General features: G+C 29.4%; 1 protein-coding gene across 5 annotated transcripts in view; it reads right to left on the bottom strand.

The window, feature by feature from the left end:
• Positions 1-15,000, bottom strand: part of LOC145248942 (uncharacterized) — a 157,195-nt gene that overhangs the window by 86,794 nt on the left and 55,401 nt on the right. For 4 of the 5 annotated variants that reach the window (XM_080110741.1, XM_080110736.1, XM_080110737.1 and 1 more), the window contains exon 2: positions 7,876-7,957. In XM_080110741.1, the coding sequence (XP_079966867.1) occupies positions 7,876-7,957 (82 nt within the window). Of the gene's footprint in view, positions 1-7,875; positions 7,958-10,291; positions 10,348-15,000 lie in introns of those variants that run through there. The other variant, XM_080110739.1, reaches the window with a different exon arrangement.

Here is a 15,000-nt window from a genome sequence, read left to right as displayed (position 1 = left end):
ATGAAAATTATAATAATAGTAGTAATAATAAAGATAAAAATAAAATAGAATTAAAAGTGAAGATAAAAATAAAGATAAAGATAAAGACAAAATTAAAGATAAACATAAAAATAAACATTAAAGATAATATTACCAATAGTTGTGATAAAAGTAAAGTCAAAGTTAATGTTAATAACAGTGAAAATGAAAATAATGGTAGTGGTTATGGTAGCAATGACGGGGATAATAACGGGGATAATAATAATAACAGCAATTATAATGACGATTGTAATAATAATAATGATAATAATAATAATAATGATGATAATAATAATAATAATAATAGCGGTAAAACAAGACAGTAATAATAATGATAATAATAAAGATAGTATAACAATACTACTACCACTACCGCCACCATCACCCCTACTACTACTAATAATAATAATTATAATACTGTTCATAATAATAATTAGGGGTGCGTAAAAGAAAGGGATACAAACAAGTGGGGTGTCAGAGTAGCAGGAATGAGGTTGAGGAGTGAGGGGTAAGTGGTTCCGTAAAAAATAAAGTAAAATAAAAGAATATATATATATGTATATATATATACACACATATACGCATACACACATACATATATCCATATATACAAACACAGATAAAATGGATAAAAAAATAGATTAAAAAAATAGATTAAAAAAATATATATACGTAGAATAAGCCGGGAAAGCGTAAGAGTTCGGTGAACAAAAATCCCTTGGGTTTAAATTAAATTAAAAGATTGCTTCACTGGGAACGATAGTTTCAGGAGTCCACCTTAAAACTTTAAATTTCTTGATTTCGATTATAAAGGCCATCAAATTTATGTTTTTATGAACAAGCAAGGCTTAGAAATTTGAATACATACTTTCTCGTTTATGAACACGAGGGACAGGTCCATTCAATCGGCGTAACTACTTAATGTAATAGTTCTGATCTCCAAGAGATGCAAGGGTTGTCTTGCGTAGATGCGTTGGTCTGGTGAATTCTTTATTCCTCCTAATTTGGATGGCAAAAAACTGTATTTGTTCAACGGAGACTCTTGTGATGGAAATTACCCAAAACTGGACTGGTTCAACTGCGTTCAAATCTAAGTTATATTAGCAGTAGGAAGTGGCAGCTAGAAGGAATTTGAAAAATACACATGTTTGCTTGTGAGGAGTTGCCAGTGAAGCAATCCTTTAATTTAATTTAAACCCAAGGGCTTTTTGTTCACCGAACTCTTACGCTTTCCCGGCTTATTCTACATCTATATACATTTTTAAATCTATTTTTTAAAATCTATTTTTATCCGTGTTTGTATATATGTATATGCGTATATATATATATATATATATATATATATATGCGTATATATATATATATATATATATATATATTCTTTTATTTTACTTTATCTTTTACGAAACCACTTACCCCTCACTCCTCAATCTCATTTCCTGCTACTCTGACCCCCACTTATCTGTATCCCTTCTTCTATCTTTATTATTATCATTATTATTACTATCTTGTTTTTACCGCTTTTACTACTATCATCATCATCATCATCATCATCATCATCATCATCATCATCATTGCTGTTATTATTATTATTAATTATTATTATTATTATTATTATTGTTATTATTATTATCCCCGTTATTATCCCCGTCATTGCTACCATAACCACTACCATTATTTTCATTTTCACTGGTAATATTATTTTTAATGTTTATTTTTATGTTTATCTTTAATTTTGTCTTTATCTTTATCTTTATTTTTATCTTTAATTTTACTTCTATTTTATTTTTATCTTTATTATTACTACTATTATTATAATTTTCATTACTATTATCTTTCGTACTATTATAATTACCCTACTATGATTTGGTATATTTTTACCACTCTCATAAGTAGCAATGGTTTCCTTACTCCCCCATTTTGGCATCAATATGTATACTTAACCTTTTGCATCACGTTATACGCACTCATAGTCATTGCCACCCTAATCTCCGACCGCCCCCTTATGATCATACTCCCTGTATCATAACAGAAGAAACTTATAAATATATTGCCGCATATTACCTTTCAATTTTACAACCTTGCATACCCCCCCCAATTATAAGCGATCTTATAGCCGCCATTTGCCGTTTAGGTTGCACCAATCAAAATTACCACCCCATAGAAAATAGACACTCCATAAACCGTTAAAATAAATTACAACGTAGCAACAATACACCTCCAATTTAACCCTAATACATATACCCCTTAATCTCAACACTATGTTAAAGACTATATACAATTTTATATATCATCCTATATATAACAAGCTTCTCCTTATTTATTTAGAATTCAATAAAGCTTCCTCCAACATTCTATAATTCCTCTTAATCTTTTTCGTCCCCAATGAACCCTACGCTAGACGCCGCATCTTCCCCATGCTACCTAGCACCTTCTCTACTCTTCTGGTGAGAAGCATTAGGCTTCGAAATGCCCTGGCATAAAGAGTCCCTTCTATCCCCTTAAATTTTGCCTGTATTCCATTATTCAATAAATGATCCATTTTATATCTACTAATATATAGTTTTGTGTCTTTATTTCATACTCTTGTTGTCCTATTGTATAAGCTCCAATAATAATTGTTGAGCTTGGCATTATCCGGATAAGTCTCCTCTTAAGCTATATATATATATATATATATATATATATATATATATATATATATATATATATATATATATATATATATATATATATATATATATATATAAATGTAATTCTTGGTTTGTTCAAAGTGATTAAAAGCATATTTTTACGTTACCAATTTAATTGAAATTTACAGAATATTTATCTGTAAATCAAGGAATGTTTGCATGTTATTAAAATAAATTAACATCGCAAATTATAAAAATATATTAAATAAAATAAATATATTTTTCGTAAATACAGAACTATGTTCCATTTTATTTCCGGTTTGCAGTCAATTCACGACGATTTGACGATTTCGAATTTCGAATTAAAAATGTAATTCTTGGTTCGTTCGTTATCAATAAAACCGTATTTGTACATTAGCAATTTATTTGAAAGCTTCAGACAGTCTATATGTTATTAAAATAAATTAACATCCAAAATTTTATAATATATATAATAAAATAAAAATATTTTTCTTAAATGCGAACCTGTGGTCAAATTTTATTTCTGGTAGAATGCACTTTGGATTGATTTCACTACGATTTGACGATTTCGCATGACAACATTTTTAGTGTTACATCGCTAAGTATAAGGCATCTCCTATTTTTACATTTTTTATTTCATTTGTTTATCCAAAATTTACATTTATAATTCATTTGTTTATTTCATCCATCCAAAAATAAGTTTTTTTCTTTCTTTTTTTTTTACGGCGTCTCGCATTCCAAAATTCCATTTTTTTAATTTAAATTCCAAGATTACATTTTCTTTTAAATTTAAATTTCAAGTGTTTAGATTAAATCCAAGCATACCTTAAATAAATTTGTTTAATTCTTAAAAACATTAATAAATAAAAAAAATAGCATCCATTTGCTTCGCTCGATTTCATTTGCTGTAAAAACTTACCGCATTTTTTGCACCCCCCCATTTTTATTCTTCCTCACGTGTTACAGGTGATTCTTGGTAAGTTTCTTTCGGTAAATCTGTCTAAATAACTTCATATTTGAACTTATCTCGAATTACAGGATTTAAAAATTATTTTGTTTTTCTTACCACTTTCCGGCAATTTGTGCTAATTCATTTGCTGCTTTTTTTTTGCAGTCAATCTTATTTCTACACCCCCCCCATAAATTTTCTTTTTTCAACTTTCACGTGCATTTAGAAATTGTACGATTATACTTTAACAATTCAAATAGTTTTTACACATAAATCCTTCTTTCAACGTTGTCCAACAATATTTATTCCTTTACGTTTTCCGGTGTTTTGTGGGGGCATTACTATATTGCTATAGCAATTATTTCAATTTTTTGCTTCCTGCTTTTTCTACAGATTTTTTAAACGATTTATTAATTATTCTTAAAATCTTATAACATTACAATAAAGATTACATCTTCTTATAAATGATTTTTGCTTTTTGTGTTATGGAAATCAATACCATTTTCTTATTCACGTGCATATAGCGTACGAGCCATCTGTTTACTAAAAACACTTGCCCTTACATAACGATACAGCTGTTGACTGACCAAATAATTGATTATATTGCGATATCTATCAAGCATATGTTTTTCTTCAGTCTCATCTTTTTTCAGATTGCTTAATTAAAAACTTGCAGAAACAAAGAATCAAACTTACTTGGACGCAAACAAAATTACAGAATTACCATAAAAAATTGGCATTACTTGGCCATACAGGCAAATAAATTGAAAAATCACTCAAGCAAATATTTTTTTAGACTTCTCTTTCTTCAGATTCCTCAATTAAAAACAGGCATTAAAACATAAAACAATTTTAAAACTAAATTCATTTCTCCAAATCTATTTGGACACAAAGAAAACTACAGAACCACATAGAAAGCTAAATTCGCCTTAATTGACCATACAGATCAATTACCAATAAGCAAAAAAAGAGAAAAATAAAACAAATAAAAAAATTGCTCCAAATTTATTTTGAAGCAAAGAAAGGATTTTCAGATTCCTCAATTGAAAATAAGCAAAAAAAAAAAGAAAATATTTCTACAAATCTATTTGTAAGCAAGGAAAATTACTGAACCATATGAAAAAAGGCCTTAATTGACCATACATATCTCTACAGATAAATAAATTGAGAAATCAATCAAGCGAATACTTTTTTTCAGACTTCTCTTTTTTCAGATTCTTCAATTAAAAATAAACAACAAAACACTTTTTTTTTAAAAATATATTTCTCCAAATCTATTTGGCCGCAAATAAAAAATTAGCCTTATTTGACCATACATTTGTCGACAGGCCAATACATTGAGAAATAAATCAAACAAGTATCTTTTTCAGATTTCTCTTTTTTCAGATTCCTAAATTAACAATAAGCAAAAAAAAAAAAATTTAGGAAAAAATTATTTCCAAATCTATTTGGATACAAGAAGTACGGAACTACATATAAAATAATTGGCCTTATTTAACGTTACAGCTCAATTAAAAATAAGCACAAAAAGGAAAATTAAAAAAATATTTCTACACACTGTGCTTATTTGAACATAAGTTCTCAATAGGATAATTATTTGAGAAAACAATCGAGCAAATATTTTTTCATACTTCTCTTTTTTTCAGATTCCTCAAATCAAAATAAGCAAAAAATTACAAAAAACCATTTCTACAAATCTATTTTGACGCAAAGATAACTACAGGACTACAAACAAAGAAAAAGAAATTGCTCTTAATTGACCGTAAATCTCAATTAACAATAAGCAAAAGAAATAAGAAAAAAAAAACAAATTAAAAAAAATATTGCTTCAAATCTATTTTGAAGCTATATACGGAATTTCAGATTTCTCAATTGAAAATAAGCAAAAAAAAAAAAAATTACAAATAATCATTATTTCTACAAATCTATTTTGACACAAGGAAAACTACATGACTACAAACAAAGAAAAAGAAATTGCTCTTAATTGACCATACAGCTCAATTACCAATAAGCAAAAAACAAAGAAAAATATAACAAATTAAAAAAAATTGCTCCAAATCTATTTTGAAGCAAAGAAAGGATTTTCAGATTCCTCAATTGAAAATAAGCAAAAAAAAAAAAAAGAAAATATTTCTACAAATCTATTTGCAAGCAAGGAAAATTACTGAACCATATGCAAAAAAAAAGGCCTTAATTGACCATACTCATTAATCATTTCATCAAACGGAACCACAGCAACACGTGGCCGGGTACAGCTAGTTTATATCTATAACAAATTATCTTATCACTAATGACGATGCTAACAAGATTTGCGGAAGTAATTTAAGTTCAACTATCAAAAAAACCTTCGAAAAATGTAAACAAAAGAAAGGAGAAAAAGAAATAAAAACAACAGGAAGTTTCGAATTTAACTTAATAAGATTAATCTATCCGGAAAATAAATTATAAGTATAATAATATAACTTAAAAATAAAAAGCCTTTAAAAAATATCTTAGTGACCACTGAAGATTGAACCTTCTTTATGATCTACAGACCCACCCTCGAACCCACAGTTCGAATTCTTGTAATGCAGAGCCAACCCTCTTTTCCTTTTCAACACCTGAAGAAGACCGCAGGTTGCAGCGATCGAAACGTTGTGCTAATAACACCCAAGATGAGAATAATAGTCCGATTAATCCACATAACACAAGCATTCACATCTCATCTAAAAAATTCAGAATTGCATTAGTGTAAAATATGCTTTAATTTGACATGTGTAACTTAATTATTCTATATCCTTCATTCATGCGGTCAAGTCATTATGTAGGAAATCCAAGATGGCGCCCAAAACCCGAGTCACACAAAGCCAGTAGACTATCACGAAATATCTAACAGATAAATCTTCGTACAAAATTAGAAATATCTAACAGCTGAATGCAGTTTACATGAGACAAAATGAATAAAAACAACAGTTATTTTTTTTCAGAATTATTTTTCTGTGAACGTGGACATGTTTTTGTTTTCACTTGACTGACGTGAAAGATTTACAACATAGACAAGATCAGACAGGATAAAGTCAAACAATCAACCTTGCAATCGCACATAACAAACTTATCACTATAACAGCAACCTTTCACGGAAGCTTAATTATACTTGCAGAATTTTACGCTTTTGTTGTACAAACTTATTGACTAATGATGACCTTAACCTCTTGGCTAAGATCAAAATGTAAAGCTTTGAATATAAACATGTTTATGAAGTTGGACGAACCGTAGTATAATTGTAATATTATGGTGACGAAGATAGGTCTAGTTAAGGGTAAGATAAACAATTTTATCACTTTAAACCAAAAACGATTAACGGCACCCATTTCCTGCTCACTTTTGATAGCCTTGTGCCTAATTTGTTTTAAATGTAATTTTTTAAATATTTTAAACAAATAAATATTTCAAAGTGTAGTAGTTTTATGCTTTGATGGGTAAAGAGCTGGATATTGATAGATAGTGTGAAATTTATTAGATTAGACGCTCCTTTTTGATCCTATCCACGGGGAAGAGGCTTGGTGCATCAGCTCAGATGTAAGAACAATACTCCATGACTTTGAAGAGATATAGGATATTCGCAGGCGTGAGAAGTTTTCTAACCCAGTAAAGGGAGCCCACCTCCCTTGCAGCAGCCTTGGCACTGTTTTCTACGTACCAGTTTATGTTACCTGTAAATTTATGTACTTGAAGGTCAAGGAGTTTTGAATAGAAGACAAAAATCCAATTTGTACATTCTTAAAAAAAATAAAATTTGTACATTCTTAAAAAATAAAATGAAAGAGAAAAAAAAGAAAGTGTATTCTTCGTGAAAATAAGTAGCATCAACTTAACACATTAAAGCGTACAAAGTTAGATAACTATCACACGTGACCTCTAATGACTAATCAAAGCCACTTTAGCCTGAAATAAAAAAACAAACAAAATGACCACGGTGTTAAGAATTACTTAATTATTTTTTGAGTTTTAATGAGTTTTACAGTTTCGATTCACTGGTAATATAAATGTGTTAATTAATGATAAAAGTCAAGTTTAAAAAGAGTAAAATTAATAATGTTCTTTGCAAAAGATATTCAAGACAATTTCTTTTTCTATTTTTTTTGACGTATAATTTAGATATAAAAACGACATTATTTTTGCACCAACCTAATAACAAGGATATGATACGAACTTAATTATTGTTTACTATTTTAAATCAATCAATTATCCAGTAGAATACACGTGAAAGCTTACTTGGAATCGTTTTCGCATATTTTCAATTGAAGAAGATGTCAAACCAAAAAGGATTCGCTTGATGTTAACTTCTGTTTTTGATCTGCAACGAGAAAAAGTATAACATAAGAGAGAGAAATATATATATATATATATATATATATATATATATATATAATATATATATATATATATATATATATATGTGTGTGTGTGTGTGTGTGTGTGTGTGTGTGTATGATGAAAATAATGGAAATAGTATTCCGACAAAATAGAGAAATAAAAAGGAACAAACCGTATTATGTGTTCATCAACGTTTCGTTTTTATTTCGAGACTTCCTCTGGATGAATGAGATTAAGAAACTGGTGTTTTTTGTTTTTTAATCTCATCATCCAGAGGAAGTCTCGAAATAAAGACGAAACGTTGATGAACACATAATACGGTTTGTTCCTTTTTATTTCTCTCTCTCTCTCTCTCTCTCTCTCTCTCTCTCTCTCTCTCTCTCTCTATATATATATATATATATATATATATATATATATATATATATATATATATATATATATATATTTAGTATGTGAGAGATTAAATAATTATTTCCATAGCCAAACAATGTCGCAGCTCTTGAGCCACAAAAACCAACAAACCGGAAGTCCAAGACTCGAGTTTCGCCTTCATTTGGGCTCATCAGTTAGGCATATCCGAACTCGGTATTTGAGGCCCGAACCTCTTGTATGTAAGGCGAGCACTCTGCCATCTGAGCAAACCCGCCACGAACACAAGAAATTCTATTAACACGGATCCAGCAAACCTCTATGGAAATAATTAAATAATCTCTCACATACTGAAAATTCTATTACTAATTGCTCGCTAGGTTAGCTTGTTGGATGACATCGTCGTAGCGAGTAGAAAATTTCCACTTGTGAGACATCGGCTTTGGTTATAGCTTGGTTGGATGACCACATCTCTTGTTCAAGAAGAAGTAAGTCCGTTCCATAGAAGAAGAGAGATAGAAAGAATGAGAGAGGTAGGGGGATATGAATAAAGAAAGAGAAAGAAATAGTGTGTGAGAGAAAGGGAGATAGAGATAAATTAAGAAAAAGAGAGTAAAAGAATGTATTCATGCTGTAGTTTGTATGAAAGCGAGAAAATGAAAGAGAGGGAGAAATAAAGAGACAAGAAGAAAGGGAGAAAGAGAACGGGAGATAGAAAAGGAGAGAGAGAGAGAGAGAGAGAGAGAATAAAGAATAGTGTAATGATAGATAAAGATAGGGAGAAAGAGAGAACGAAAGAAAGATAGATAGGGATATATAAATATATACAAGGTGACCCGAAAAAAAAACATCTTGAACATATGCTGTAGAACGGAAAAAAAAAGGCCAAAGACCCTTGTGTTTTGGTGTGATGTTTTGAATATAATGAACTAGTTATAGCCAAAATTTCATTTCATTCGGAAAAAAACCCACTAAGAAACAGGGCCTAATTAGAGTTGGGGCGCGTTTTTTTGGTCACCCTATATATATATATATATATATATATATATATATATATATATATATATATATATATATATATATATATATACTAGTAGAAGTACCTGTCGGTGACTGGGTTCAAAAAAGCCTACAGAAAATGGACTGTGATTGATGAAAAGGAGGGGGTTGTAAAGAGATAGGTTTTGATACTCAAAACTTTTACCCTAAGCAAAATATGATGAAAGTAAAGATAATTTTCGCGAAAATATATTTTTTTATATTTTTATATTTTATATCAACTTTGTTTCCATTCGTAGCCAAGAGCGATCAACAAAATGATGTTTTCTTACAAAGAGAAAATGTTATGTATATAATAATATAAATATAAAAGAAATAAACGTTACCATAGTCAATAAAAGTTACTTTTTTGGTAGAAAAATTCATTGGTTTGTATTTTTAAGTAATTTGTAATTTTTTTTAAATTCACAGACCGGTTTAAAAAAATCAAATGGCAGCGACGTTGAAATGAAGAGCCCCGTTTTCAATTTGAAGGAGGGGCACCTGAGCATTCTGCGTTAACAATTTAAGAGAGTTCTGTCATGTAAGGAATATTTATAAACATATTTTAATGTTTTCCGTTATTTTGTGCTTGAAGAATATTCGATTATGGCATGTGTAGTTTATATAAAAATTCATTTAAGTAGTTATCGCCTCAAATTTCGTTTTAATTTCGGTTCACTGAAATTATTACAAGTAAAGAGCGTTAAAAATTATTTCAAAACAAAAAAAAACATGAACTGAACTTTTATTAACTATGGTAACATTTATTTCTTGTATATTTATTTTTTCGGGTAGTCGTTTGTTGGCTTTTCTGCTAAACACTCTTACTAAATAATATCGACGAAATATTGAACAACAAAGAAACAAAAACAGTTTTGAAAAATAATGAAGCTTTACTTACTTTAGTAAAATAATCCGAAACAGCAAAATGGGATATTAAAAAGTAAACACGTAATTACTTTAGTTTTTTAAAGCAAAGAATCGATATAAATATGAATAAGAAGAAAATGGCGCCCTTTTCAAGCAGAACAGCTTCGTTTCAGTTTTACAGAATTGAACGGTGTAGTATTGCGCCGTCGGATTCAGGGTTGTACTATTGTAATGTAAAGAACACGCAGAAAGGGTTGTAATCAACTGGATTCCTTCTAGTACACTGACAAAAAAGCTTAAACAGATATATAAATAAAAATAAAAAGGTTATGCAAATGTTTTTAAAAAAGACACGTAATCACGTGAGCAGGATTTTTTCCTTCTTTTTACACGACAACAAGTAACGTTCTTATTTTTTTTATTATTTATCTATTTATCTATGTTCGAAAGAGTGCCACGTGCAAGTGGAGAAGGAAAAAATAGAGTTATGCAAAATTTGTGTCGAGAATTGTCTAAAGTTCCGACTTTTTTTTTTGGCTTTCACTTTAATAAGAACGTGAATTTATGAGGTGAATTTATTCGACACAATATGATTCAACTAAAAAAATAAATAAAAGCTAACGTGAATTAAGATGAAAGTAAGGGGTTATTGTAGACCCTCGCCCCTTTTAAAAAACCTTGTTAAACTTTATGAAATATTTCCATTCTATGCAGGCCAGGCGCGAACGAACACCCCATAATTTTATTATACCATATTTCTTCAAACTGAAACATAATTATCAAAGTAGAGTTACGCAAGTAGATATGAAAAGTCTTTATTAATGTTTGTGCCATATTTCCATGGAGTACAGGCGCGAACGCAGACCCCACAATTTTATTATACCATCCCTATTTAAGTTGAAACATACTTATCAAAGTATTCTTATGTACATCTATATCAAAAACACTTGTAAACTTTTTTTTTTCATTTTTTATTTCCATACTTTGGGGGCCAGGCGCGAACACAGACCCAACAATTTTTATGAATCACCGTTCCACCAGATCAAACATACCCATTCCTGATCCTCGATACATCTTCTATTATTATATGTAATCAGTTTTTTAAAATAGTCAACCATAAAGGAGCCTATTCGTGACCAAATACACCCACACACACACGCATACATACACACACAGACGTTCAGCTTTATATATATACTAGCATTTCAGCCCGGCGTTGCCCGGGTGTTTGGAGGTGTATGCTGAGCAAAAAAAAAAAAAAGAGTAAATTTTTTTTTAATTTGACCCCTATTATGACTCCTTAAAATTTATAGTTTCGGGCTCTAATCACTTTATAAAGTTAGATCCAGATTCAAGGAACCTATATCTAAAATTTCTAGTGTCTAGACCCAAAATTGTCGGAGGAGTTTGGTAGAGTTTTTAAAGGTCAAATCGTTGAAATTTGACCCCTTAACAGCAAAATTTCTGGCTGACACCCGTCACATCGATTTTCCCAAATCTCAGTGCCCGGTATTTCAAATTTCGAGTCTATAGACTAAAAATTGACAGAGTTATTGCGTATGGAAATGTACACAGACAGACAGACAGACAGACACGTTCACTTTTATATATATATATATATATATTTGAATATATATGTCTATATATGTAAAGATATATATATCAATATATGTAAAGATATATATATATATATATATATATATATATATATATATATATATATATATATATATATATATATATATATATATATATATATATGTAAATCTAAAGGTTTGGAGGGGGTTTTGAAACATGAAAACGATGTTACTTTTTGTATTTAATATTTTTTATTGTTATTTTTTATATTTCAAGCGGACCTCCGCGCTTAGTCACAAAAATGTATTGAAATATGTAAATATATATATATATATATATATATATATATATATATATATATATATATATATGTTTGTAATATATATATATATATCATTACACACACACATATATATATATATGTAAAGATATATATATATATGTAACGATATATATATATATGTAAAGATATATATATATGTAAATATATATATATATGTGTAAATATATATATATGTAAAGATATATGCATATGTAAATATATATATATGTAAAGATATATATATATATATGTAAAGATATATGTATATGTAAATATATATATATGTAAAGATATATATATGTAAAGATATATATATATATATATATATATATATATATATATATATATAGAGAGAGAGAGAGAGAGAGAGAAAGAGAGAGATAGTGTTTGCATACATGTTATTTTTTGTTTGTCCGAAGTCGAAATATTTAAATCTCATTTTTCCATGAAATAGTTTTATGATCTGATTTTTCATCAATCATTTGTGGCTTTTAAACAAGCTTCGTTTATTTGATGATCCAGACGGCAAGATAGAAAGCAACACTGATGAGGGAAGTAATCATTTATGACACATACGGGTGGCAATTCTTTGATGGACTGCTCATATGAATAATGGCAAAGGAACTCTCACAGTCGATTACGGGGTGTGTGGTGGTTACCTTCTGCTTTGGTAAATTCATCGATCAAACGATGCCTACATAACAAGCATGCTAACCTCTCTCGCCGTTAATCAACAACGTAACGAGTTTTTGATGACGCCAGACAAGAGCAGAAATCTCCTTTCAGATAAGAATGAGATGCATTTATCGATTGACGATAAAACAACATTCTAAACTATTTTCCAAATGAAAAGAAAAAGTTAGAAACGGTCGAGTTATCTGCCCCTGATAAAACAAAAGAAAAATTTGCCTCACCCTTTAAATATCCAATGAATTTTCAATTCCGGTCATGTCTGAAAACAGATGGTTAAATAAAATATCGTTCGTATTAACCTTTATACGTTTTGGGAAACGTTTTCCTTTAAAAGCAAATAAGATAGCAGGAAGAGAAATATAAATGTATAACACCAATTTTTCAGCAACTCATTGTCCAGCACCTCCTTTAAACTAGACAGATGAGAGGAACTTGATGATCCCGCTACAGCAATGTTACTTTACTGATTGGTTGTATGTAGCACGCCATTAATTTGTTTGTTTGCACTGCACCTGCTAGTGGTAGTCTCTCTTTTTCGTATGTATCCAGAACCTTACTGAACTTCGCGTCGGCATCTTACAGCAAAGTTACATAAGTAGACAAAAAAAGCCAACGTGGAGACTGCCGGAGACGATACAGTCAAAATGTTGAAAATAAAACATTAAAATAAGAAACTAGTTTCCTTAAGTGTAATTATATCAAAATAGAAATGTTTTTCAAGAAAAGTATATAAAACGTTTTTTCAAGAAAAGTTTTTTTCAAGAAAAGTTTTCAAATAATGTATTTTTTACGATGAAAATGTGGAAACTACTGTGAAAGTAAACTTTTTTCAATTTCAAAGAAAAGTATTTTTGTTCAAGAAAAGTATTTTTTCAAAAAAAGTATTTTTGTTGATTAAGAAAATTATTTTTCGCTCAAAAAAGTATTTTTGTTTAAGAAGAATATTTTTGTTCAAGAAAAGTATTTTTTGTTCAAGAAACGTATTCTTTGTGTAAAAAATATATAAAAAGTTTTTAATCTTTTTTTATTTATGATGAGATAATTTGCAAATAAATATTTTTACGACGAAAACATAAAAACAACTGTAAAAAATGAATTATTTTCTTTTTCAAAGAAAATTATGCATTTTGGGGAGTAGGGGGCTTTTCTTTTTTCATCAAAAGATTTTCTGTTGATGTTTATTTTCACTAAATTTTTTACGGTGATTTTTTTTTTACTTTAAATTCATTTTCGATTTAACACATTTTTTTTGCTTCAATGACTTTCACAATTTCATTGAAACTTGTCGTCTACCGACAGCTGATTGTTGATTGGCTACTCGATTCGGTATCTTCCAGTTCCTTACCGTAACTTGCCAGAAGATACCGAAGCGAAATTGAGTAAGGTTCTGGGTAAGTACCTCTCCTTTTAAAGATTTTATATTTTGCTTTAATGTAACCATACTTGTAGTTTCACTGGTAAATGCCAGTGTTTATCATGGTCTTACACGTCAACATCAGTCTGTTTCCACCCCCTCCACCCAAAAGGTTGAAGTTTCTAGCAATTCCTGACGGTTTAGGAATATGGTAAGTGTACAATTAGTGGGTTGATGAATTATTATTATTTAGGTGAAAGCATGACTCTAGAATCGAAGCTGTTGCACTGACAGTTGAATTTTGTAATCAGTGAAACGTTAATTCAATAATTCATTTATCATTAGAAAGTATCAATTATTTTTGAATAATGTTAAATTATATTTGGCATGTTCAAAAAATGTAGAGTAATACTTTTTGTTGATTGAGAATTTCCATTTTAAATTCTTGTTCTCATCTCGAGTGTCATTTTCACACCGTTTCGGATGATGTAATCCCCTACTTTCTTCAGGTGTATCTTATCAACTCGGAAATTTTTCTGTCAAACAAAAATGGTTAATCCAACAAGGCTCTTGAACCGAAGGTGCTGGAACATCTCAGGAATTTTCACAGAATTTCGAATTGAAACCTTTATTTAATCCACAGGAGTAGCATGCTCATTTTTTTTGTTAGCCACGTCCAAGGAGAAGTCCTAAGTTATTTGCAAATGTATTTTGAGTATCGTCTACGCTGAGGATTGAACCTTCAACCTTTAAAAGAGTGTCACTTACAACTGAATTTTACCAAGTACTATAT

This window comes from Euprymna scolopes, chromosome 27 (genome assembly GCF_053919585.1).
Source record: "Euprymna scolopes isolate OS-2025 chromosome 27, ASM5391958v1, whole genome shotgun sequence".
Classification (NCBI taxonomy): domain Eukaryota; kingdom Metazoa; phylum Mollusca; class Cephalopoda; order Sepiida; family Sepiolidae; genus Euprymna; species Euprymna scolopes.
This window is presented reverse-complemented; position numbering and strand designations above follow the sequence as displayed.